General features: G+C 44.7%; 4 protein-coding genes across 10 annotated transcripts; 3 read left to right on the top strand and 1 right to left on the bottom strand.

Annotated features, from left to right (window-relative positions):
- The first annotated feature begins 460 nt into the window (after positions 1-460).
- On the top strand, positions 461-3,496 carry LOC136494310 (uncharacterized). Of its 3 annotated transcripts, none has more exons than XR_010768557.1 (3): positions 461-1,081; positions 2,086-2,122; positions 2,207-3,496. XR_010768557.1 is itself a non-coding variant. In XM_066490481.1 (2 exons), the coding sequence occupies exon 1, from the start codon at positions 476-478 to the stop codon at positions 1,061-1,063; it is 588 nt and encodes a 195-aa protein (XP_066346578.1). In that variant the 5' UTR covers positions 461-475; the 3' UTR covers positions 1,064-1,081; positions 2,086-3,496. The 3 variants fall into 3 exon arrangements, 1 of the variants encoding a protein (XP_066346578.1); XR_010768556.1 differs by having other exon boundaries at positions 2,086-2,169; positions 2,258-3,496; XM_066490481.1 differs by having other exon boundaries at positions 2,086-3,496.
- Positions 3,497-9,226: 5,730 nt separating this feature from the next.
- LOC136494373 (F-box/kelch-repeat protein At3g61590-like) lies at positions 9,227-16,447 on the bottom strand. Of its 2 annotated transcripts, XM_066490541.1 has the most exons (3): positions 15,173-16,447; positions 12,664-12,759; positions 9,227-9,305 (listed from the first exon to the last, which is right to left on the bottom strand). In XM_066490541.1, exons 1-2 carry the CDS (start codon positions 16,329-16,331, stop codon positions 12,707-12,709), a joined length of 1,212 nt encoding a protein of 403 aa, XP_066346638.1. In that variant the 5' UTR covers positions 16,332-16,447; the 3' UTR covers positions 9,227-9,305; positions 12,664-12,706. The 2 variants fall into 2 exon arrangements, with proteins under 2 accessions (XP_066346638.1, XP_066346637.1); XM_066490540.1 differs by lacking the exon at positions 9,227-9,305 and having other exon boundaries at positions 12,317-12,759.
- Positions 13,097-14,501, top strand: LOC136494374 (uncharacterized). The gene is made up of 2 exons (XM_066490542.1): positions 13,097-13,775; positions 13,920-14,501. The coding sequence occupies exons 1-2, from the start codon at positions 13,133-13,135 to the stop codon at positions 14,321-14,323; spliced, it is 1,047 nt and encodes a 348-aa protein (XP_066346639.1). The 5' UTR covers positions 13,097-13,132; the 3' UTR covers positions 14,324-14,501.
- Positions 16,448-17,780: 1,333 nt separating the features above from the next.
- Positions 17,781-21,282, top strand: LOC136494375 (uncharacterized). 4 transcript variants are annotated; one of them, XR_010768583.1, is made up of 4 exons: positions 17,781-18,401; positions 19,406-19,489; positions 19,578-19,676; positions 20,846-21,282. XR_010768583.1 is itself a non-coding variant. In XM_066490543.1 (2 exons), exon 1 carries the CDS (start codon positions 17,796-17,798, stop codon positions 18,381-18,383), a length of 588 nt encoding a protein of 195 aa, XP_066346640.1. In that variant the 5' UTR covers positions 17,781-17,795; the 3' UTR covers positions 18,384-18,401; positions 19,406-20,835. The 4 variants fall into 4 exon arrangements, 1 of the variants encoding a protein (XP_066346640.1); XR_010768584.1 differs by lacking the exon at positions 20,846-21,282 and having other exon boundaries at positions 19,406-19,442; positions 19,527-20,835; XR_010768582.1 differs by lacking the exon at positions 20,846-21,282 and having other exon boundaries at positions 19,578-20,835.
- The last annotated feature ends 939 nt before the right edge of the window (positions 21,283-22,221 follow it).

The raw sequence follows: 22,221 nt of genomic DNA, 5'->3' as shown, positions 1-22,221 counted from the left end.
CCGGCCGACCCCTCTCCCGGCCAGATCTGGCGGAGCCCGCGCCCGGTGGAGCTCGAGCCCGCGGCCGGCGGAGGTCGCGCCCGCGCTCGGCGAACCTGCGGCCGGCGGAGCTCGAGCCCGCGCCGGCGTCGTTGCAGGTGACGCCCGTCCAGGCGTAGGGCGAGCGCGTCCACGGCGGCCGAAGATTTGCGTCGTCTCCGTCGAGGACGCTTATTTGCGTTTCCGTTCGGGTGCTAGGCAAAATAGGTTCGCTGATTGGGTCTTCTGTTGGACCGTGTATTTAGTTACCCAAACTACTGTGTAGAACACAAAATACATTTGGGTAACGTTATTGAAGACAGTCTGAGAGAAGGAAAAAACGGCTTCACCCATGAGCTATTTTAAAAAGGAGTATTTGGCAGAAGAAAAAAAAAACTCACAACAGCTCATGTTGTTTTGACCTGTGCCAAACATGTCCTTATTTACGGGAAAACAGATGGCATCGTTCCTCTGTTCGGTGGGGCCACTCACTATCATTGAAGCTACCGTTGGATTCCGCTCCAGGCTCCGGCTTCAGCTCGCCTCGCCTCCTTCCCCGCTGCCACCAGCTTGCTGCTCCTGCTGCTTCTGCTTCCATTCCCCTGTGTCTCTCTCAGATCCACGCCGCCTAGCTGCTCAGGCCCGCCGAGCGCTGGCCATGGCCGGGGGTCGCGGCGACGCGGCGAGCATGATAGCGGTGGGTCTGGTGTGGGGCGCCACCAACGCGCTCATGCGGCGAGGCGCGCTCGTCTGGGACCGCCGCGCGCGTGCCTCTCCCTCTGGCGGCAACGTCTTCCGGCGGTGGGCGGCCCTGCTCCTGACGTGGCAGTACTCAGCGCCGTTCGCCTCCAACCTGTGCGCGTCCGCGGCCTTCTTCGCGCTCCTCGGCGCCGCGCCCATCTCCGTGGCCGTCCCCGTCACCAACGCCGTCACCTTCGCCGCCACGGCCGCCGCCGCCGCCGCCCTCGGCGAGCGCGTCCGACTTGGGCCTGCAGTCCTCGGCACGGCGCTCATCGTCCTGGGCGTCTCGGTCTGCATCTCTTAGGCTGAAAGCCTGCTTGAGGTGAAAAATCCCATTCCAGTAGTTGCTTGCTACTTTGGTTTGGTTCTAGTTTTGATATTACAGTCCGTTAGAAAAAAAAAGGTTCTGACATTCGAGGGCAATTCTTAGATTTCGTTTCACCTCTGTATGTTGCCATATGAATGAATTATGGCCGGATTGTTGGTAGCAGCAGGCATCTGTGTTTCATTAGCTAGATGGTCTGAATACAGTTTCATTGTGTAATTTGGTTACTGAATGTCTGAATCCACTTCTGCTTGGATGAGGAATATATATACCTCCATTCATTACTTCTTGAGGGTTGACATGCCACAGCAGAGCTTTCTTCTACTCTTATGGCTTTTATTCTTCTTCAGATGATTTATTGGGGACACGGTTTATGGTTGACCTGCAATTCTTATGCGAAAGGTCTTACATTTTCAAGGTTTTGGAGCATGGATCACAACAAGATACCTGACTATTCAGAAAATAAAATAGATCACACCACAAGGTACCTGAATATTCAGAAAATAAAATGTATCATGCAGCAAACCCGGTTGCAATGAAGTCACTACACCATTAGCTTGGTAGCTGCTGGATTCAACAAAACATCTCCAAAAAAAAAGATGGGGACACAGAAACAGAGTTATTAAAGGGGACCTGGCCGCTTGAGGTGAAGAATCAAAATCAGTCGCTGTCATGGAGTGACAACTGACATTAGAATAACTTGTCCACGTGGCGTATGGTGAAAATCAGAACTAATTCTTGGTGGTTTTGTCTTTTGACTATATATGTTGGCATTCAATCAATCTTGTCCAGTTTGTTTTGGACCACGCCATTACATTAAAAGGGGGGGGTAAATGATCTCAATCCTTTATTGTCCTGCTATTTCATTGCTGAATCCATTTGTAGTAATACTATCTGTATCGAATCTGACAGTTCCACTTATTACTTGTGGCCTAAGTTTCTGATCCGTCTTCACATGATTTTAGTCTCATCCAAAGTTTTGCATTTTCCTGGTTTTTCAGGCATGAATCACCATAAGCTACCTGTATGTCAAAACAGGTTTGCATTGTTCAATGAACTAGGTTACCTGACACCACAATTATGGGGTTAGAACCTTAATTAACCTGTAGAATATTCTACCAGATTGTTGTCCTCTGCTTAGTGCTTACCACGTCTTTATGTGGACTGCCAAAGTGTTTGAAGGTACGGCCTTACTCCAGAGGTTACGGAGGCCCGCCAACTGCTGATGCTACATGCTAATTCTCACCCCACCACAAGAGGAGGCAATACCGAGTAAGTGGTGCTTACCAATCACTATCACTTTACGGTCATGGAACACCCTGTTAAGCGATAACATGAGCCTTGAGAATGTATGATGATTTATATGATCTTGATCTTGATGATTGGCTTTTTGAAAATGTGGCGGCATGAAATTTTGGAAACAACTTCAAGAGTAGGCATGAATGATAGTCACTAGCTGTTGACCAGCAACCGAACCACACCCATGGATTTGCCAACAAGAAAGCAAATGGCACGGTGTGTGAACTACGAAACTGCAACTTGCACACCATCATTCCGATAAATATATTTCAGCACCCAGCTTTTATGTTCCTACTATTCTGATAGCAACAGTACAATGCAAGCCTATACAGTTTTCATATTATGATGTAGCAAAATTTTGAAATGAAAAATAATGCTGGAAAACAGAGCAGCCAAATAAACAAAAGAAAATCTGGATCATTTGAATACTAATAGGCATATAGTATAGTGCATAGTATCCATAGTAAACAAAATTGACCTAAGAGGAAAGTAAACAACACTATAATAAATGCTCGTTTGCTCAACTCCAAGTTAAGTATTAATCTGCTAGATGAGCTCTAGCCAGTTTGGTCGCCATGAAGGAGATCCCCAATCATACATGGAGTGTAAAGGAATGACTCATATATACCATAGAAATGCTGATGATAGTGACGTTTTGGGCGTGAGTTTCCCAGATATTGAATCTTGGTGCTATTCAAGTGATAGGCAACAACTCCAAACGGTTCAACCATAAAGGCAACTTCCTTGTAAGGATGGAATCCCATAATGTCCAGATCTTCGACATCGGAGTCTTCCTGGCTTTCAATGCCAACATTAAATGTATCATCATTGTCAGAGTCCCACTCGTAACTCTCTTTTGATTGAGATTCAACATTGTGGTCCGTGTTGTGTGTATCAATATTTTCTTCGACATTCCAAGATCCATCTAGTTTTCTACCACCGTTATCATAAGGAATTGATGCCACATATCGAGCATAGTGCCCAACCTCAGCTTCATACTTCAGAAGCCACTCCATTTGACCACATGATTCATTGAGAATCCAAATCTTTAGTTGATGATCATGGATTATTCCAAAACATACATTATGCTGCAGTTTCCCCAAATATGGTTTTGTGCACTTAATGTTTGCTGGTGTTTCAAGAGCTGCCCCAGATTCTCGCTGGATTCTTCTACCACAACTAGAAATGCAAACGCAACTTCACTAGCGTCAATGGTGAATACCCCTCCTTGTCCTTCTTTCCCTTCCCCATTTAGGATGTTGTGATCTCAGATTGCTCCTAGGGCCTCATCCTCTTCTGGTACTCTGGGTTTTGCTATGTTGTCTATAATCCGGTGACTAAGAAATGGTTGCTACTGCCGGTAGGGTAGCAACCATTCTTGTGGTTCAGCTCGCTTGGGGTTCGATCTGATAGTCTCCTCGCACTTCCATGTGTTTGAATATGGGATCAACGATGATGACTCCATGGGTGTCAACATCTACTCATCTAATACTGGAGCATGGATCTTTAAAGAATCTAAATAGGGCGAGGGTATTGTATGTGATGCAAATATGGAAAGGTGTGTTTGTTAATGGTTTTATTGCACATGCTAGAGTTCACCTAGATAATTGTTGTTGATATAAAGGGAAGACATGGAGGAAAATTCATAGGCCAACTGGTGATGCAATCTCTATCCATGAAGCTCAGGGTCTAGTTGTTTATGTATTGCTTGATACTTTGAATAGGTATGAGCTTTCAATCTGGATCCTTGAAGACTATGGTACTAGTAAATGGACATTGAAGCATAAGGTGACCACGTTGGAGCTATTTGCAAAGAATAATATTGAAATTGGTATCGAGGTTTGTGATGCAGCCTATAGAGTGATTGTAGTTCATCCATAATGGAATTTGATTTTCCCTTGTTGGGAGGACAAAGCACTGCTTGCATATGACATGAACCGCAGTAAAGTTCATGTCCTCCTTGCCCTAGCCATCGGCTATCCTAGAAGTACCTAGAAACTATTATGTATGAGTGGCGGACCTCACTATCTTTTTTATGTTCCCTTGTTCATGGAGTCATTAGCAGAGCAGTAAAAGTGCATATATTGTATTTTGTTGTAATTATGTCATGCCTTTGTTTAGGTAGGTAGTTGTTTTGATTCTATATATAGGCCAATTTGGGCTTTGTAACTATAGGAACGGTGTATTAAATATTATTAATTGTGCTGCTTTGTGCAGGTGGAGTCTGAGTGCTTTTGAACAATTTTCCTACATTGGCTAAGAGGAAGAAGAGGGGTTCCATGGTGCATAGCCTACCAATTCGAAGGATGCACTAATTATATTCATTTTTGCCTAGCAAGCAGGAGTGCCACATAGGAGGAGCATAGCTACGTTGTTTCATTATGTAAGCCTATAGAGATCAGTACCTTTAGTTTGCAATCTATGTATCGTTGTGTTAGGACATCAGTTGAGAAAGATATTATGGTAACGTCCATTGTTGTTGTAAGAACATGGTTTATGGATGCAATGATTATATCTGTATGCTTTGTGTTCAGTAAGCTATTAAGAGCCATTTATTGTTTTGTTATTACCACCGTCATTGGTGGTGCAAACATCTAACACCATCGCTATTCGTATTATGTGGTAGGGATCAAAGTGTGTCACCACTGAATCATTTAGTAACCTGACACTGACTAAACGATCATCAAAGGTGGATCATGGTGCAAGGCGATGGTGACCATGACTTTGCACTTGTGGATCATATGCTAAAGCGACGGTGGTGTTAACCTCTACACAGGCGTCTCGGTCGTCGAACCAACAGTGAACCTGCACCATTGACAGTTAGGTCGAAGTACAAGGCGATGGTGCTGGTGACCACTACACAGGCGGTTGATGTGCCCACACAACGGTTTTGATAGCCTCGACACAGTCGGATCATTTGCCAATGCGGCAGTGTTAGTGTACATCCACAGTCGAGTCGTGCTCTAATATGACTGAAGTAAGGACCTAATCATGGATGGATCATAAGTCAATCGGTAGTGTTAGTGTACACCGCAGTCGGTCCCAGATGGTGACGGTGAAGGCTATGACCATCACTATCGATAGCTTACTACAGAGGCCAAAATTGGACTGCGATGTGGGTTATGACATGGCTATGAAAGGTGTGAGTGTAGTAGTGAATCCCAAAACTCATTGTACCTTTAAGATAATGCAAGACCCTTTCAAGTGCATGCCAACGATCATCGCTTGGGTTGGACATGTACCTACTCAACTTGCTCACAGCAAAAGAGATATCTGGTCTTGTTGCACTAGCTAAGTACATGAGTGAACCAATGATTGAGAGTAACCTCAATTGGTCTCTAGATATCTTCTTATTCTTTCTCAATGTCACACTGGGATCATAAGGTGTTGGAGAAGGCTTGATATCCATAAAGCCGAACTAGCTCAAGACCTTCTCAACATAGTGAGATTGCAATAAAGTAATCCCACTCTCATCCTTAATGAGTTTGATGTTTATAATCACATCAGCTTCTCCTAGATCTTTCATATCAAAACTCTTTGACAGAAAAGACTTGACCTCATTAATTGCATCAATGTTTGTACCAAAGATTAAAATATCATCAACATATACAAACATAATATAACAGATTCGCCCCCACCATGTTGATAGTACACACACCTATCTGCCTCATTTATGGCAAAGCCCGTACTAGTTAAAGTTGTGTCAAACTTCTCAAGTCATTGTTTAGGTGCTTGCTTCAAGCCATACAAAGATTTCAGTAACTTACACACCTTGTGCTCTTCACCTTTTACTATAAACCCATCAGGCTAATCCATATAGATTTCCTCATCCAACTCTCCATTAAGGAAAGTTGTCTTCATATCCATTTGATAAACGAGAAGACCATATGAGGCAGCTAGGGAAAGTAGCACTCGAATAGTGGTCATTCTAGCAATAGGTGAATAAGTATCAAAGAAATCCTCGCCTTCCTTCTGGGTATAACCCTTAGCCACAAGCCGAGCCTTGTACTTATCAATAGTACCATCAGGCCTAAGCTTCTTCTTGAACACCCACTTATAGCCCACAGGTTTATAAACAAATGGCAGCTAAGATTATTCCCAAGTTTCATTAGAAAGAATCGAGTCCATCTCACTACGAACAACTTCTTTCTAATCATTTGCATCTGAGGATGCATACTGCCTCTACAATAGAGGTGGGAGTATTCATCTATAAGGTACACCATGGAATCATCACCAAAAGATTTTGCAATCCTTCATCTCTTGTTCCTCACAGGAACTTCATTGTCATCATTCTCATGAACTTCTTCAAGTGGTTGCTCAAATGACTCAATAGGAGACTCGATAGGTATAGTAAAATCAGGAGCTATCTCAGAGGAAAATCTAGTATTGCTATGCATATCTTTCATAGGAAATATGTTCTCAAAAAATATAGCTATCATGAGATTCCATAATTGTATCAATATGCATATCCAGGAACTTTAGATTTTACTACTAAAAATCTATAGGCAATGCTCTAGGTGAGCATATCCTAGAAAGACACAGTCTACTGTCTTCGGTCCAAGCTTGCGCTTCTTAGAAATTGGTATGTTGACTTTCGCCAAACATCCCCACGTACGCAAGTATGAAAGTGATGGTTTCCTCCCAACCCAATCCTCATAAGGGGTTGTCTCTTTATTTCTGTTCGGAATTCTATTCAGGACATGACTCGCAGTCAATAAAGCCTCTCCCCACCATGCCTTAGATAAACCAACAGTGTCTAACATGGCATTCACCAAGTTAGTTAGCGTACGTTTTTCCTCTCAGGCAACCCCATTTGATTCGGACGAATAGGGAGGCGTCCTCTCATGAATAATACCATGTTCCTCACAGAATTCATCAAACAATCTAGGAAAATACTTCACCACCACGATCCGACCTTAGACACTTAATCTTTCTCTCTAGTTGATTCTCAACTTCAACCTTATAGATTTTAAAGTAGTCTAGCGTTTCATCCTTAGATTTAAGCAAGTAAACATAGCAAAATCTAGTTGCATCATCAATTAAAGTCATGAAGTATCTCTTTCCACCTTTTGTCAACACACCAATCATTTCGCATAGATTAGAACGTATGAGTTCTAGAGGTGCCAAGTTTCTCTCCTCCACTGCCTTGTGAGGCTTTCGAGGTTGCTTTGATTGCACACAACTATGGCACTTAGAACCTTTGGCAATAGTGAAATCTAGAATTAAACTCATGCTAGATAATTGTGACATCAATCCAAACTCAAATGACATAAAAAAGAGTGCCAAACACTCGAAATATCATTAATTGTGCCACAAATGTGATTCACTGACTTATTACAAAAATCTGCCAAAGAAAGATGGAACAAGCCTCCACACTCATAGCCTTTACCAATAAACTGTCCATGCTTAGACATTACTACTTTATTGGACTCTAACACTACCTTAAACCCATCTCTCAAAAGAAGGGAGGCGCTAACAAGGTTCTTGTGAATAGTAGGGACATGCCGCACGTTCTTCAGCTGCACGATCTTCCCCAAAGTAAACTTTAGATCTACCATGCCAACACCACGAATAGAAGCATGTTACCCATTCCCCATTAGGACAGAGGAACCTTGGAGCCCATGTTAAGAAGAAAACATAGAGATGTCAACACACACATGAATATTAGCACATGTATCAACCCAACAACTTGGGGATTGAAACACTGAAAGTACAGTAGGAACATTACCATACTCCTCATCAGCATTGCTAATAGTCACGAGGTTGACATTCTTCTTTTTCCATTTGAGGTCCGCTCGATCTAGACACTCATTGGAAAAATGAACAAGCTCTCCACAAGTGAAGCAACGCAACTCTGCATTGTTTTTCTTCTTCTCGAAGGTAGTTGTTAATTTGGCATTGAAAGGTTTATTCTCTCCTTTGTTCTTGCCATGTGGGTTTCTCTGCACCAAATTGATGCTAGAATGGCCCTCGTTCTCCTTCTCAATAGTGTTCTTAGCCGGAGCCTTCTCCTCAACATCAAGAGATGCTATCAGGTTTTCAACTGATATTTTCTGTCTCTTATGTTTAAGAGTTGTGCCGAAGCCCCTACATGAAGGAGGCAACTTTGCAATAATGCATCCGATCACGAACTCATCGAGTACGACACACTTAAGGAGTTCAAGTTCTCTTGCCATGCGCTGAACCTCATGAGCTTGCTCTACTATAGATCGGTTACCAACCATCTTGTAGTCATGAAAGCTCTCTATGATGTTCACCTCACCGCATGCATCTGATGCACCAAAGGTAGCATTCAGATGATCCTACAACGTCCTTCCTATCTTGGAAGTGCAAGTTTGCATCTACCAAATGGCTAGCAAGACTGTTCAGATTTGTTCCTCTAAAGATAGTGTTGTCTTTCCTGGAATCTTCTCTGATCTTCTTCAGAGATATTTTCCTCGGGCGAGACAACAGTAATCCAGAACACTTTCATAGCCTCTAGACAGAGCGTGGTCTTAACTCACACCTCTTAAAATGCGCACTAGAAAACTTTTTCTGGCCTCAGCGCGTTAGTGAAACCAGCCATAGTTAAATAAGGAAAAATCCTTTAATAAAGTTTTTGGATTGTTGAATAATTAGGCAATTTCTAATTAAACCAGAATATAAATCATGACAATCTCAGAAACTAGTATAAGCATAGTTCGTATACTAGTATGATTTAATAGCATGAATACAAGAACTAGTGTAAACATAGCCCGTACACTAGTCAGATTAAACAACATCAATCGAGACATTGGATCACAAGGTATGTACCTTTCGACTGTAGCAGGAGACGATGTCATCGGTGATGGACATGCAGGTGGTGGTGGCGCAAGGTCATCGATGAGCGGCGGAGGAAGAGCTTGGAGCAGTTGACGACTGATACGCCGGGACGTAGCGCCGCCTGACATGGATGGAAGATGACCCATCATGGAAGTCGGGAACAGTCGTGCGAAGAGCGCTTCCCAAAAACCTTATTCGTCCTCTCCCGGTATAGGATCGCAAGGACGAGTGTTGCGGAGACCTGTTCTCCCGAACGTCGGTGCACGCAGAAGATCGGGATGGGGGTAGCGAGAAGAGGAAAATACTATTTGTCTACCTTAAGATTTTTCAACTGAAACTTCCAATAATAAGATTTTTCCCAAAAACTTCCAATAGGGAGGAGAACCCCCTACCTCCACATCAATTAGCAATATGGTACTCATTGATGTTGCACCTTCCACCTCTACTCATGAGCTTAAACATTAAAGCCCATTAGAAAATATAGGTATTGGGCCTCTGAGATTTATTAGAATTTCTTCATATGAATTTAGGGGAATTATCCGTATAAATTCTAACACTGACAAAGCAATTGCTGAAAGGACGTTCTCGTGTTTCCTGTGTCTTAGACGGTCCTGGACGCCATCGCTGAAGGGAATTCCAGGATGGCGGCAGGCTATAGTGTAGGATGGATTTACTATAGGATAGGAGAGGTTGGTGAATGATTGCACAACCGAAATAATATTTTTCACGATTAACAAATCACTCCAAAACAATTCCAACACATTATCATAGTCACGAGACAGCATATTGATATGTTAGTAAAAAATACTGTGGATCCTACACCGTTGTTGCGATTGATCTCAAATTTTATCAGAGCGAACGAGATAAAATACTAACACAACTAGAAACGCGTCAAACGGATCTTTGGATTAAGAGATATTAAAAATGTAATGTTGCTATCTCAGATGAGGTCAAGAATTAATTTGCTAGATTTCAAGATTAAGAGAGGAAAAAACTCATTGTTCATGCAGATAAACAAATAACAAGCAAATTAATAAACTTGTTATTTGTTTATCTGCATGAACAATGAGTTTTCTTAATAAGCTTGTTATTCCGTTAAGAGAATCACCTCTGAAAATGCTATTTTCATGAGCGGTTGCTTATGTCAACCTCCTCTGAAAATCGATTTTTAGAGGCCGTTTAATTAAGTCAACCTCGTCTGAAAATCGATTTTCAAGGGCAGTTACCTAAGTCAACCGTCTTTAAAAATAGCTGTAGCACAAATAAATTCATACTTTTTTTTAAATAAAGTCAGATGAAGACAAAATTTATATCAAAATTGTTGAGCTCGACGAGATCTAAAACTTTATAGTTGATAAAATTTTTGTTTGAGATCATTTAGGGTTCCAAATATATAAATTAACTCTTAGATTTTGAATTTCAAATTTTTGAATTTTTCAAATAACCTTGGATGGAGAAATGTTCTATGTCAAAGTTGTAGTGCTCGACGAGATCTAAAACTTTATAGTTGAAAGTTTTCTCATTTAAGATTGTTTATGAGTTAAAATATTAATTACAAGATTTGTACATGTTAGTAGAAATAGACAACATCGTAGGACTAACACAAGTGAATGTGTAAAGCGGTGGTAGGGGAGAGATCGCGCGCGAGAGAGATCGTGGTTCGAATCCCAAGTGGTTGGCACTTATTCAAAATAAGTGAAAAATAAATCTTGTGTGCGGTGGCCGGTCCTTAGCTCTACGAGCTACATTAGAAATATTTTTTTCTTATTTTTATTAGACTCTAAATGATTTAAAAAAATGAAAATTATTTTTAGGAACGGTTGACTTATGTCAACCGCCTCTAAAAATTAATTTTTAAGGGCGGTTGTCTTAAGTCAACCGCCTCTAAAAGTCGATTTTAAGAGGCAAAATCAATTATTTTTACAATCGCTGGAATAGTAGCGGTTTTAAAACCGTCTCTGAAGATCACTTTTAACTCTCTCTAAAAATGTTTTCTGTACTAGTGGTAATAATTTTGGACTGCATGTTATTACAGGGGTAAATTAGGTGAGAAGTTGATGAAATGGTTGATGGCTTATAGGGAGGGCCACTATCCCTTGGGATTCAAAATGGGTTGATCCATCCATGCTTAACTAACGCCCTGTTCGCTTCGCTTATAAGCCGTACTTTTTCAGCCAACGAACAATATTTTTCTCTCACGACAAATCAAGCAACAGTACTTTTAGCCATGGTTTATCAGCTAAGCGAACAGGGCATAATGTGCCTATGATTGTATGTTAACAAATCAAGCTACTGGGGTGGCACCATTTCAAATGTGTTTGAAGAGTTGCTTCAATTTTAGAACTTCTGTATGGACTGGAAACGTTTCTAGTTCAGTACAGGTGTTCTAAAAAATTAACTGGAAACGCAGTATGAACTGTCAGATCCCATGGATGGTGAAGGACGAGAACAAACGAGAATAGGTGGCAAAATGGCTTGTTGAATTACGATTCCATCGATGCCTACCTGGTGGTGTCCAAGTTGCTCCATTTCACTCACCCTCTGCTCGATTTCTCCATAGGGTCATGCGTGCAGCCAAAGCAGGGGGTGCCATGGAGGGGGAGAGGACTGGGTGCGTGGGCGGAGTAGAGGTGGGGCACATGGAGGAGTGGACGGGGTCAGCGCAGGAAGAGCAGAGATGGTGCGCCATGGAGAGGGCGAGCGATGGATAGGGTGCGCAGGCGGAGGAGAGGCAGCACGGCTGCATGAGAACGAGGATTGGCTGCTGGGAATCAGTGCTGGTAGGTCATCGTTGGGTGTTATGGTGTTCAGATTAGATGGGCTCCCCTTAGTGGCCTGGGTGGGCTGTTATGGCATTGCTCTTCCTTTTCTATTTATTCTCACACATTTATGCAATTAAATCAATAGATATGTAACTAGTCTTTAAACACTTAATCACGTTTAATCTATGTTTAGGCGTCCTAGGCACTAATCAGTGTCTTAGCGCCTAGCGCCTTTTGAACCATGTCAGTGGCAATAGTGTGAGTAAATGTCTTCAACTTAGGTGCCCACTTTGGTTTATTTAGAAATCACAATCTGTACAAGCTGGGGGAAGGAGATTGGTGGATTGTTGGCGAGATTGTTATAATCCGATTGTACAATATACCCCTTTGTTTGCAATTGTGACTGAAATCTCAACAATCTTCCCAGTCCAAAGTGGAAACAAACAGGGACTAAGGTGTCCCCTCTAGGGTGCTTAATACAATCCCTCCATACAAGCTGAATTGGAGTCCCACATCACTATTTAGACTTCTTATGACATTAGATATACTGTTTAATAAGTTTGGTAACTCAAATGGACACTGTAGGAGTTCTGCATCCCACTTGAAACAACACTGTTTAATAAATCACTGATGGTATAGTGTGCTTAAATTTATCAATCAGATGTTGCATGCAAATGGTATTTATTAGAAGAATAGCAGGAAATAAATTTGTATTACCTGTACAACCACCACAACAGGTTGGTACCTTAAGACAGGCATCTCATGTGTTGTTCAAAATATCAGCTCCAGTGTCTCCACTGCCAATGCCCCTGCCTACGAGAGAAATGAGTCCAAGCAATAAGGAAACCAAAATGCACAGCAGAATTCAGACTGAGAAATTATTCTGTAGTGAATATGGATTTTTTTTTGAGTCATAAGCATAACTCCTTAGATCTAACTAATATTTGGCCTTGTACATGATAAACAAGGTACAACTTAGAAGTTAGAACTATTCGTGTGAAGTAAATGCCCAAAAGAATATATTTGTATATTTCATATGGCAGGGTAGATTAATGTGACAAAATCGCGGATCAATTACCGGGTTGGAAGGCAAGGAAGCAAATTAAGGCCATTGATAACAAAGGAGCAATTCCAGCCAATAATTGACAGAATCGCGGATCAATTACCGGGTTGGAAGGCAGATTTGATGACACGGGCTGGTAGGGTAGTGCAAGTGCAATTTGTCTTGACAGCCATGCTGATCTATCTAGCCATGGCTATAGATCTACCTCCCTGGGCAATTAAGGCCATTGATAAAATCAGAAGAGGGTTCGTGTGGAGAGGACGCAAGGAAGCAAAAGGTGGACATTGTCTCATCGCGTGGCCCAAGGTTTGTCGAGCAAAGGAGCTAGGTGGGCTTGGGATTTCTGATCTGAAATCTCTATGTATTGCACTAAGAGTAAGATGGCCATGGCTCAAAAAGTCTGAACCTAATAAACCCTGGGCAAGTTTGCCACTGCAAGTCAGCAAGGATGCTGAATGCCTCCTCTCCCTGGCCATTATTACTGAAATTGGTGATGGTGCCAATACCCTTTTTTGGAAGGATAAATGGTTGGCTGGTAAGAGCATTCAGGATCTTGCACCCAATCTGTATGTTCTAGTACCAAAAGGAAGGGCACGCAAACACACTGTGAAGACTGCTCTTGATGAGACGAAATGGACAGAAGATATCCAAGGGGAAATACCTGTGCAAGCTTTAATGGAATATCTTGAGCTATGGGATATGCTAGAGGATATAAGTGTACAGGAGGGGATCCCTGATAGGCATATTTGGAGGCTGTCCGCCTCAGGTAAATATACAGCTAAATCAGCCTATGGTGCACTTTTTGAGGGAGCCCTCAGTTTCGCCCCATTTGAGCGCATCTGGAAATCTTGGGCGCCCCCTAAGTGTCGTTTCTTCATGTGGCTGGTTGCTCACAATCGCTGCTGGACAGCTGACAGGTTGGCTCGAAGAGGTCTTCCTCATCCGGACCATTGTCTGCTATGTGATCAAGAAGAAGAGAACATCCAGCACCTTCTCATTGGGTGTGTGTTTGCAAGACAATTCTGGTATGACATCCTACATAGCATCGGACTGGCAGCACTAGCCCCGCAGTCAGATGTTTCCTCCTTTGATGATTGGTGGGACAAGGCGGTCTTGACAGTAAGCGAAGATGCGCGAAAGGGACTGAATTCCCTCATTATCCTAGGAGCCTGGACCATCTGGAAACATCGAAACGATTGTGTCTTCAACGGAGCTACCCCTAGATTATCTACAGCTTTGAACCTTGCTAGGGAGGAAGCCCTCCTTTGGTCTTTGGCTGGTGCTAGGGGACTGTCCCCGATACACAGCTCTTGATGTTTAGAGGGTCTCTGGTCATGGTTTTCTTCTCAAGCATAGGTGATTAGTTCCAGTCAGTAAGTGGAGGTGTGTTGGTGTAGTGTTTGTGGGTGTGGGTGTGTTTGGGTCTCTGTATGACTCCTTTCTCTTCTATTAATACAATGATACGCAGCTCTCCTGCGTATTCGAGAAAAAAAGATTAATGTGACTTGCCATAAGGATGTACTGTACCAGATAGAGATAGCGCAGACACGGAACCCACACTACTATGTTTAGAAAAGTTCTTTGTCAAATAAAGAAATATACATAAAAATGGAGGCAATGGACAAACTAATCTCTTCATGTTCTTAGTATGTACCACGCATATCATAATTAAGATTCGCGATTGTACCCATCAGACCTAGATGGACAACCAAGACGACCTGTGGTTCTTACATAAGTGTAGATGATTAATGGAGAGATAACGTAGATATAAGTATCAAATGAAAGACTACAACAACCATTGTCATTCCATATGTAATGTAGTCTTTATTTCAGATATCAGATGGTTCATGTTTAGGTTTTCTTCCTTTTTTTCTATTTTCCAAAAGTTAACAGCAATGTACCTTAGGTGAAAAAGAACAGTTCTAAAGATTGTCAGACAAACGGTAAGTTGCATAATTTACGTGTACAGCAATAGACAGTTGATGATGAACTTCTGTGCTATACTGCTATCTTTCACACAGTTCAGTAACAATAAAAGAAATAAAAAAAAATAGCTGTATGTGACAAAGAAAGATATTATCAATGGACAATGGTTCCTGCTATGAAGTTTAAGCACATGGAAGATTCTGCAACAACGAGACATAGGAGAAACAGAATTGGTACCTGTAGTATAGAAACTTGTGAAGGGATGATATGTGTCGATGATACCACATTTAAAAAGACTCTTGAATTGCAGTGACTTGAGTTTGATCATGAAGACTTGCAGATCAGCTGATACAAAAATTGCAATACCATCCTCATCATACCCGTGTATCACTATCCTGGATCTATCCCCCATTGGTCCCAGTGAAAGCAGCTTGTCCAGATTGATGGTTTTATGAAGCATCCATTTGGCACCACCCTCAGAATTGGGCCTCTTCTCCCATACCTGAATGCTGAACCCTGTCACAATGGCAAAGCCGAGCCTGCTATCTTCCATCCGCAAGATCTGAGACTGACTGCTAACTTGTGCTTGTGCAACTGGTGGGGTATCAAAGGCAGTTAGATTATTTCTATCCAAATCAAACTTAAGGATGCCGCTATTCCCATAACCAAGAAGCAACCAGTAGAGTGAATTCCCAACTAGGATGCTAGGCTTGAGCAACCAAAGCGGAGCCCTGATGGATGTTGAGATGATGTTGCTCCACACACCAGCATTGGACTCGTAGAGGAAAGCAAACGCATGAGGGTCAGCATCAAGCAGCACATCATCAGTCCGTAAGACCACCACCTTGAAGGATTCGAGTGGCGCCCGGCCGCCGGCGTGGTCGTCGCAGAGCAGCGCGCCGCCGCGGACAGCCAAGCGTGGGTCTTGACTGTTGAACCCCGGCGGAAGGGTCACGCACCGCTGGTCTCCGGCGACAGGGTCCCACACGGTAATCTCCAGGCGCGCCCGGTTGAGGATGAGGACGAGACCGTGGCGGCAGCCGAGGAAACTCAAACTCCGTCTCTCGTCGCGGGGCAGTGCCAGGGAGAGGCGCGCGGAGGGGATGCGGTCGGGCGGGTCTAGCGTGGGGGTGAAGTAGGGGATCCCGAAGTCGCCGATGTAGAAGCCGAGCAGCGGGGCTCGCCGGTGGTGAAATGCGCGGAAGCGGCGGAGGAATTGTGGGTCGGAGAGAATGCGGCGCCAGCGCTTGCTGACGAGGGAGGCGCGGGGGAGCGAGGACGGCAGTGGCGGGAGGCGAAGGAGGATCTCGCGGAGGATGTCGTCGTTGTCCGGCAAGGGCGCTGCCAGCACCGGCGAGGAGGGGCGGCGGCGGCGGCGCTTGGAACCCTCGCTCATCTGGACGTCGACGGACAAGAAAATCTAAAAATCTAGACCGTTTGGCAACGCTCAGCTTCACCGGTGAAGTTTTTTTTAACAGTTTCACTAATAGCTTTTTTTTTTTTTCAAGCTGACATGTTTTGAAAGGCAAAACCAACTTCACATGAGATAGAACAGAATAAAAAGACCCTGATGCCCTTGTCCTTTCCTTTTCCTTTTTCTTTTTTTTTTCTACTCTATTCCTCATCTTCTTCCTCGGACCTCGGTTGTGCTCGTCGACTGCACCCTGGACAAGTCGACCGCACCCAGGACAACGCCCCCGGCGACTGCACCCCAGGCGGCCGCGCCCTGGACCACGTCGGCGGACGCGCCTGGCCAAGTGCCGTCGGACGCGCCCTGTCCTCGCGCCGGCGGACACGACTGGACCTGCGCCGGCGGCCGCACCCTATCCCCGCGCCGGCGGACGCGCCTGGCCGAGCGTCCCCATCCTGGTGGTCGCGCTTGGCCCCGTGCCATCGTGGCATCGTCCCCGCGGTCGCGCCTGGCCCCACGCCCCCGTCCCGGCGGTCGCACCTGGCCACGTGCCCCCGTCTTGGCGGCCGTGCTCGGCGAAGGCGCCCAGCGGCCGCATGCGCCCCACGCCAGCTGCCCCCGCATGCGCCCCGTCATGTGCTCCGGTGGCCGCGCCGTACTTCCAGCATAGAGATGAAGCTGCGCCCAGATGCGGACGATGGGTAAAGGTGAGAAAGGGATTAGATGGGGCCCACTTGCGTCAGATGAAGATGTAATAAGCTATTTTTTTCTGCTCTCTCACCTCCCATTGCTTTGTGAGGCTATCTCCAACGGCACGAAAGCAAACACGAGACCCATTCCAGTTATTGAGTCACGCACAGTGAGAAAAGAGAGCACTCAAAACTTGCCTTCTCCGACCATCAAACGCAAACGCAGAGCCCCGTCGGCGCCCCTCCCCTTCTTCCCCGACGCTCCTTCCCCTTCTTCTTCTTCCCCGGCCGACCCCTCTCCCGGCCAGATCTGGCGGAGCCCGCGCCCGGTGGAGCTCGAGCCCGCGGCCGGCGGAGGTCGCGCCCGCGCTCGGCGAACCTGCGGCCGGCGGAGCTCGAGCCCGCGCCGGCGTCGTTGCAGGGTGACGCCCGTCCAGGCGTAGGGCGAGCGCGTCCACGGCGGCCGAAGATTTGCGTCGTCTCCGTCGAGGACGCTTATTTGCGTTTCCGTTCGGGTGCTAGGCAAAATAGGTTCGCTGATTGGGTCTTCTGTTGGACCGTGTATTTAGTTACCCAAACTACTGTGTAGAACACAAAATACATTTGGGTAACGTTATTGAAGACAGTCTGAGAGAAGGAAAAAACGGCTTCACCCATGAGCTATTTTAAAAAGGAGTATTTGGCAGAAGAAAAAAAAAACTCACAACAGCTCATGTTGTTTTGACCTGTGCCAAACATGTCCTTATTTACGGGAAAACAGATGGCATCGTTCCTCTGTTCGGTGGGGCCACTCACTATCATTGAAGCTACCGTTGGATTCCGCTCCAGGCTCCGGCTTCAGCTCGCCTCGCCTCCTTCCCCGCTGCCACCAGCTTGCTGCTCCTGCTGCTTCTGCTTCCATTCCCCTGTGTCTCTCTCAGATCCACGCCGCCTAGCTGCTCAGGCCCGCCGAGCGCTGGCCATGGCCGGGGGTCGCGGCGACGCGGCGAGCATGATAGCGGTGGGTCTGGTGTGGGGCGCCACCAACGCGCTCATGCGGCGAGGCGCGCTCGTCTGGGACCGCCGCGCGCGTGCCTCTCCCTCTGGCGGCAACGTCTTCCGGCGGTGGGCGGCCCTGCTCCTGACGTGGCAGTACTCAGCGCCGTTCGCCTCCAACCTGTGCGCGTCCGCGGCCTTCTTCGCGCTCCTCGGCGCCGCGCCCATCTCCGTGGCCGTCCCCGTCACCAACGCCGTCACCTTCGCCGCCACGGCCGCCGCCGCCGCCGCCCTCGGCGAGCGCGTCCGACTTGGGCCTGCAGTCCTCGGCACGGCGCTCATCGTCCTGGGCGTCTCGGTCTGCATCTCTTAGGCTGAAAGCCTGCTTGAGGTGAAAAATCCCATTCCAGTAGTTGCTTGCTACTTTGGTTTGGTTCTAGTTTTGATATTACAGTCCGTTAGAAAAAAAAAGGTTCTGACATTCGAGGGCAATTCTTAGATTTCGTTTCACCTCTGTATGTTGCCATATGAATGAATTATGGCCGGATTGTTGGTAGCAGCAGGCATCTGTGTTTCATTAGCTAGATGGTCTGAATACAGTTTCATTGTGTAATTTGGTTACTGAATGTCTGAATCCACTTCTGCTTGGATGAGGAATATATATACCTCCATTCATTACTTCTTGAGGGTTGACATGCCACAGCAGAGCTTTCTTCTACTCTTATGGCTTTTATTCTTCTTCAGATGATTTATTGGGGACACGGTTTATGGTTGACCTGCAATTCTTATGCGAAAGGTCTTACATTTTCAAGGTTTTGGAGCATGGATCACAACAAGATACCTGACTATTCAGAAAATAAAATAGATCACACCACAAGGTACCTGAATATTCAGAAAATAAAATGTATCATGCAGCAAACCCGGTTGCAATGAAGTCACTACACCATTAGCTTGGTAGCTGCTGGATTCAACAAAACATCTCCAAAAAAAAAGATGGGGACACAGAAACAGAGTTATTAAAGGGGACCTGGCCGCTTGAGGTGAAGAATCAAAATCAGTCGCTGTCATGGAGTGACAACTGACATTAGAATAACTTGTCCACGTGGCGTATGGTGAAAATCAGAACTAATTCTTGGTGGTTTTGTCTTTTGACTATATATGTTGGCATTCAATCAATCTTGTCCAGTTTGTTTTGGACCACGCCATTACATTAAAAGGGGGGGGTAAATGATCTCAATCCTTTATTGTCCTGCTATTTCATTGCTGAATCCATTTGTAGTAATACTATCTGTATCGAATCTGACAGTTCCACTTATTACTTGTGGCCTAAGTTTCTGATCCGTCTTCACATGATTTTAGTCTCATCCAAAGTTTTGCATTTTCCTGGTTTTTCAGGCATGAATCACCATAAGCTACCTGTATGTCAAAACAGGTTTGCATTGTTCAATGAACTAGGTTACCTGACACCACAATTATGGGGTTAGAACCTTAATTAACCTGTAGAATATTCTACCAGATTGTTGTCCTCTGCTTAGTGCTTACCACGTCTTTATGTGGACTGCCAAAGTGTTTGAAGGTACGGCCTTACTCCAGAGGTTACGGAGGCCCGCCAACTGCTGATGCTACATGCTAATTCTCACCCCACCACAAGAGGAGGCAATACCGAGTAAGTGGTGCTTACCAATCACTATCACTTTACGGTCATGGAACACCCTGTTAAGCGATAACATGAGCCTTGAGAATGTATGATGATTTATATGATCTTGATCTTGATGATTGGCTTTTTGAAAATGTGGCGGCATGAAATTTTGGAAACAACTTCAAGAGTAGGCATGAATGATAGTCACTAGCTGTTGACCAGCAACCGAACCACACCCATGGATTTGCCAACAAGAAAGCAAATGGCACGGTGTGTGAACTACGAAACTGCAACTTGCACACCATCATTCCGATAAATATATTTCAGCACCCAGCTTTTATGTTCCTACTATTCTGATAGCAACAGTACAATGCAAGCCTATACAGTTTTCATATTATGATGTAGCAAAATTTTGAAATGAAAAATAATGCTGGAAAACAGAGCAGCCAAATAAACAAAAGAAAATCTGGATCATTTGAATACTAATAGGCATATAGTATAGTGCATAGTATCCATAGTAAACAAAATTGACCTAAGAGGAAAGTAAACAACACTATAATAAATGCTCGTTTGCTCAACTCCAAGTTAAGTATTAATCTGCTAGATGAGCTCTAGCCAGTTTGGTCGCCATGAAGGAGATCCCCAATCATACATGGAGTGTAAAGGAATGACTCATATATACCATAGAAATGCTGATGATAGTGACGTTTTGGGCGTGAGTTTCCCAGATATTGAATCTTGGTGCTATTCAAGTGATAGGCAACAACTCCAAACGGTTCAACCATAAAGGCAACTTCCTTGTAAGGATGGAATCCCATAATGTCCAGATCTTCGACATCGGAGTCTTCCTGGCTTTCAATGCCAACATTAAATGTATCATCATTGTCAGAGTCCCACTCGTAACTCTCTTTTGATTGAGATTCAACATTGTGGTCCGTGTTGTGTGTATCAATATTTTCTTCGACATTCCAAGATCCATCTAGTTTTCTACCACCGTTATCATAAGGAATTGATGCCACATATCGAGCATAGTGCCCAACCTCAGCTTCATACTTCAGAAGCCACTCCATTTGACCACATGATTCATTGAGAATCCAAATCTTTAGTTGATGATCATGGATTATTCCAAAACATACATTATGCTGCAGTTTCCCCAAATATGGTTTTGTGCACTTAATGTTTGCTGGTGTTTCAAGGGCGCTGGCTGGGCGGATGCAGTGCCGGGCGAGCGGCCCCAGCGCTAGGGAAAGGCGAGCATCAAGAGGGCGGTGCGGTGGAATGGCGAGCGGTCGGTGGAGAGGGTGGAAGGCAGGCAGCAGCGCTCTGGTGCAGTGTAGAGAGGGGATGGCGGCCGGCCGGGCCGGTGGAGAGCGCAGTGGGAGTGCGGCCACGGTGGAGCACATCGTGCCAGCGTGGGGAACTCGTGGCGAGTGGAAACGACATTTCTGGAGACGAATAGAGTTGAGGCGAGCGTGGACATTCTAGTTGGGCCATTCGGACCATTGCAGCCCACGATAACGTGTGCGTCCGGACGTGAGGAGAGCAGCATTTCCGAACTACTATTCTTCTTCCTTTTTGGCGAAGGACAGGAAATTTTTCATCTGTGTCGCTAAACGCCATTCATGAAGATGAATGAATTTCATAGAGTAGTATCTACTTATGAGCTTGTTCTGAGATTCGTTCTTGGAGGATTTGAAGGACGTCAGATCATGGCAGGATCATGTTATCTGTAGCAAACAAAAGATACTTCTTGTTGTGAGTAGTCTGTTCGTGAAGAAAAATCATGTATCCACTCAAAACTTTTGTTTTGCAGATCTATTTTTCGAAATATAGACAAATTTTGACATGAACCACCATAATTTATTTTTTTAAAAGATAGCTCGCTTCATTTTTTAAAGGCGGTCAAGGAATCATCGCCTCTGTAAATTCATCGACCATTTTCAGAGATGGGCTTACTCTCTCTCTCTCCCTCTCTCTCTCTCTCTGAGTCTCCCTCCTCTGTAGTCTCTGTCCTCGCCCTTGCCCCGCTCATGCCCAAAACTCTCCCGACGACTCCGTGCTCGAGGCCCTCCTGCTGTTCCACACCTGAGGCCTCCATACCCGACGCCCCATCAGTGACCTCCAAGTTCGACTACTCCGAGGGCCAAGGCCGAGGCCAAGTCCGAGGTGGATCTAGCAAGCGGCGACAGCCTTTTTCGTTCCTCCCTATCTCGGTCAAGTACAGATCTCAGTGTGCGCGGAGGAGGATCAGGTGGAGCTCAATCTCCTCAAGTTAACTTGATCTATGACAAAGTTGTAAATCTCAATATAATCTATAACTTTGTAGTCGGGAAGTTTTTTATTCGAAATTGTTTAAAATCATAAATATGTGTTTTAAGTTCTTAGATTTTGAAATTCAAAATTTAGAACTTCTAAACCATCTTGAATGTTAACATGATTAATACCAAATTTTTAGTAGTTGACCCAATCTACAAGTTGTAGTTGATAATTTTTTTTATCTGAAATTGTTTAGAGTCTCAAATTTTGTTTTTGAGTTTTTATTTTGATATTCAAATTTTTAAAATTTTCAAAC

This window comes from Miscanthus floridulus, chromosome 11, assembly GCF_019320115.1.
Source record: "Miscanthus floridulus cultivar M001 chromosome 11, ASM1932011v1, whole genome shotgun sequence".
NCBI classification, from domain to species: Eukaryota; Viridiplantae; Streptophyta; class Magnoliopsida; order Poales; family Poaceae; genus Miscanthus; species Miscanthus floridulus.
Note: the sequence above shows the minus strand (reverse complement) of the source record. Positions and strands in the feature narration are given on the sequence as shown.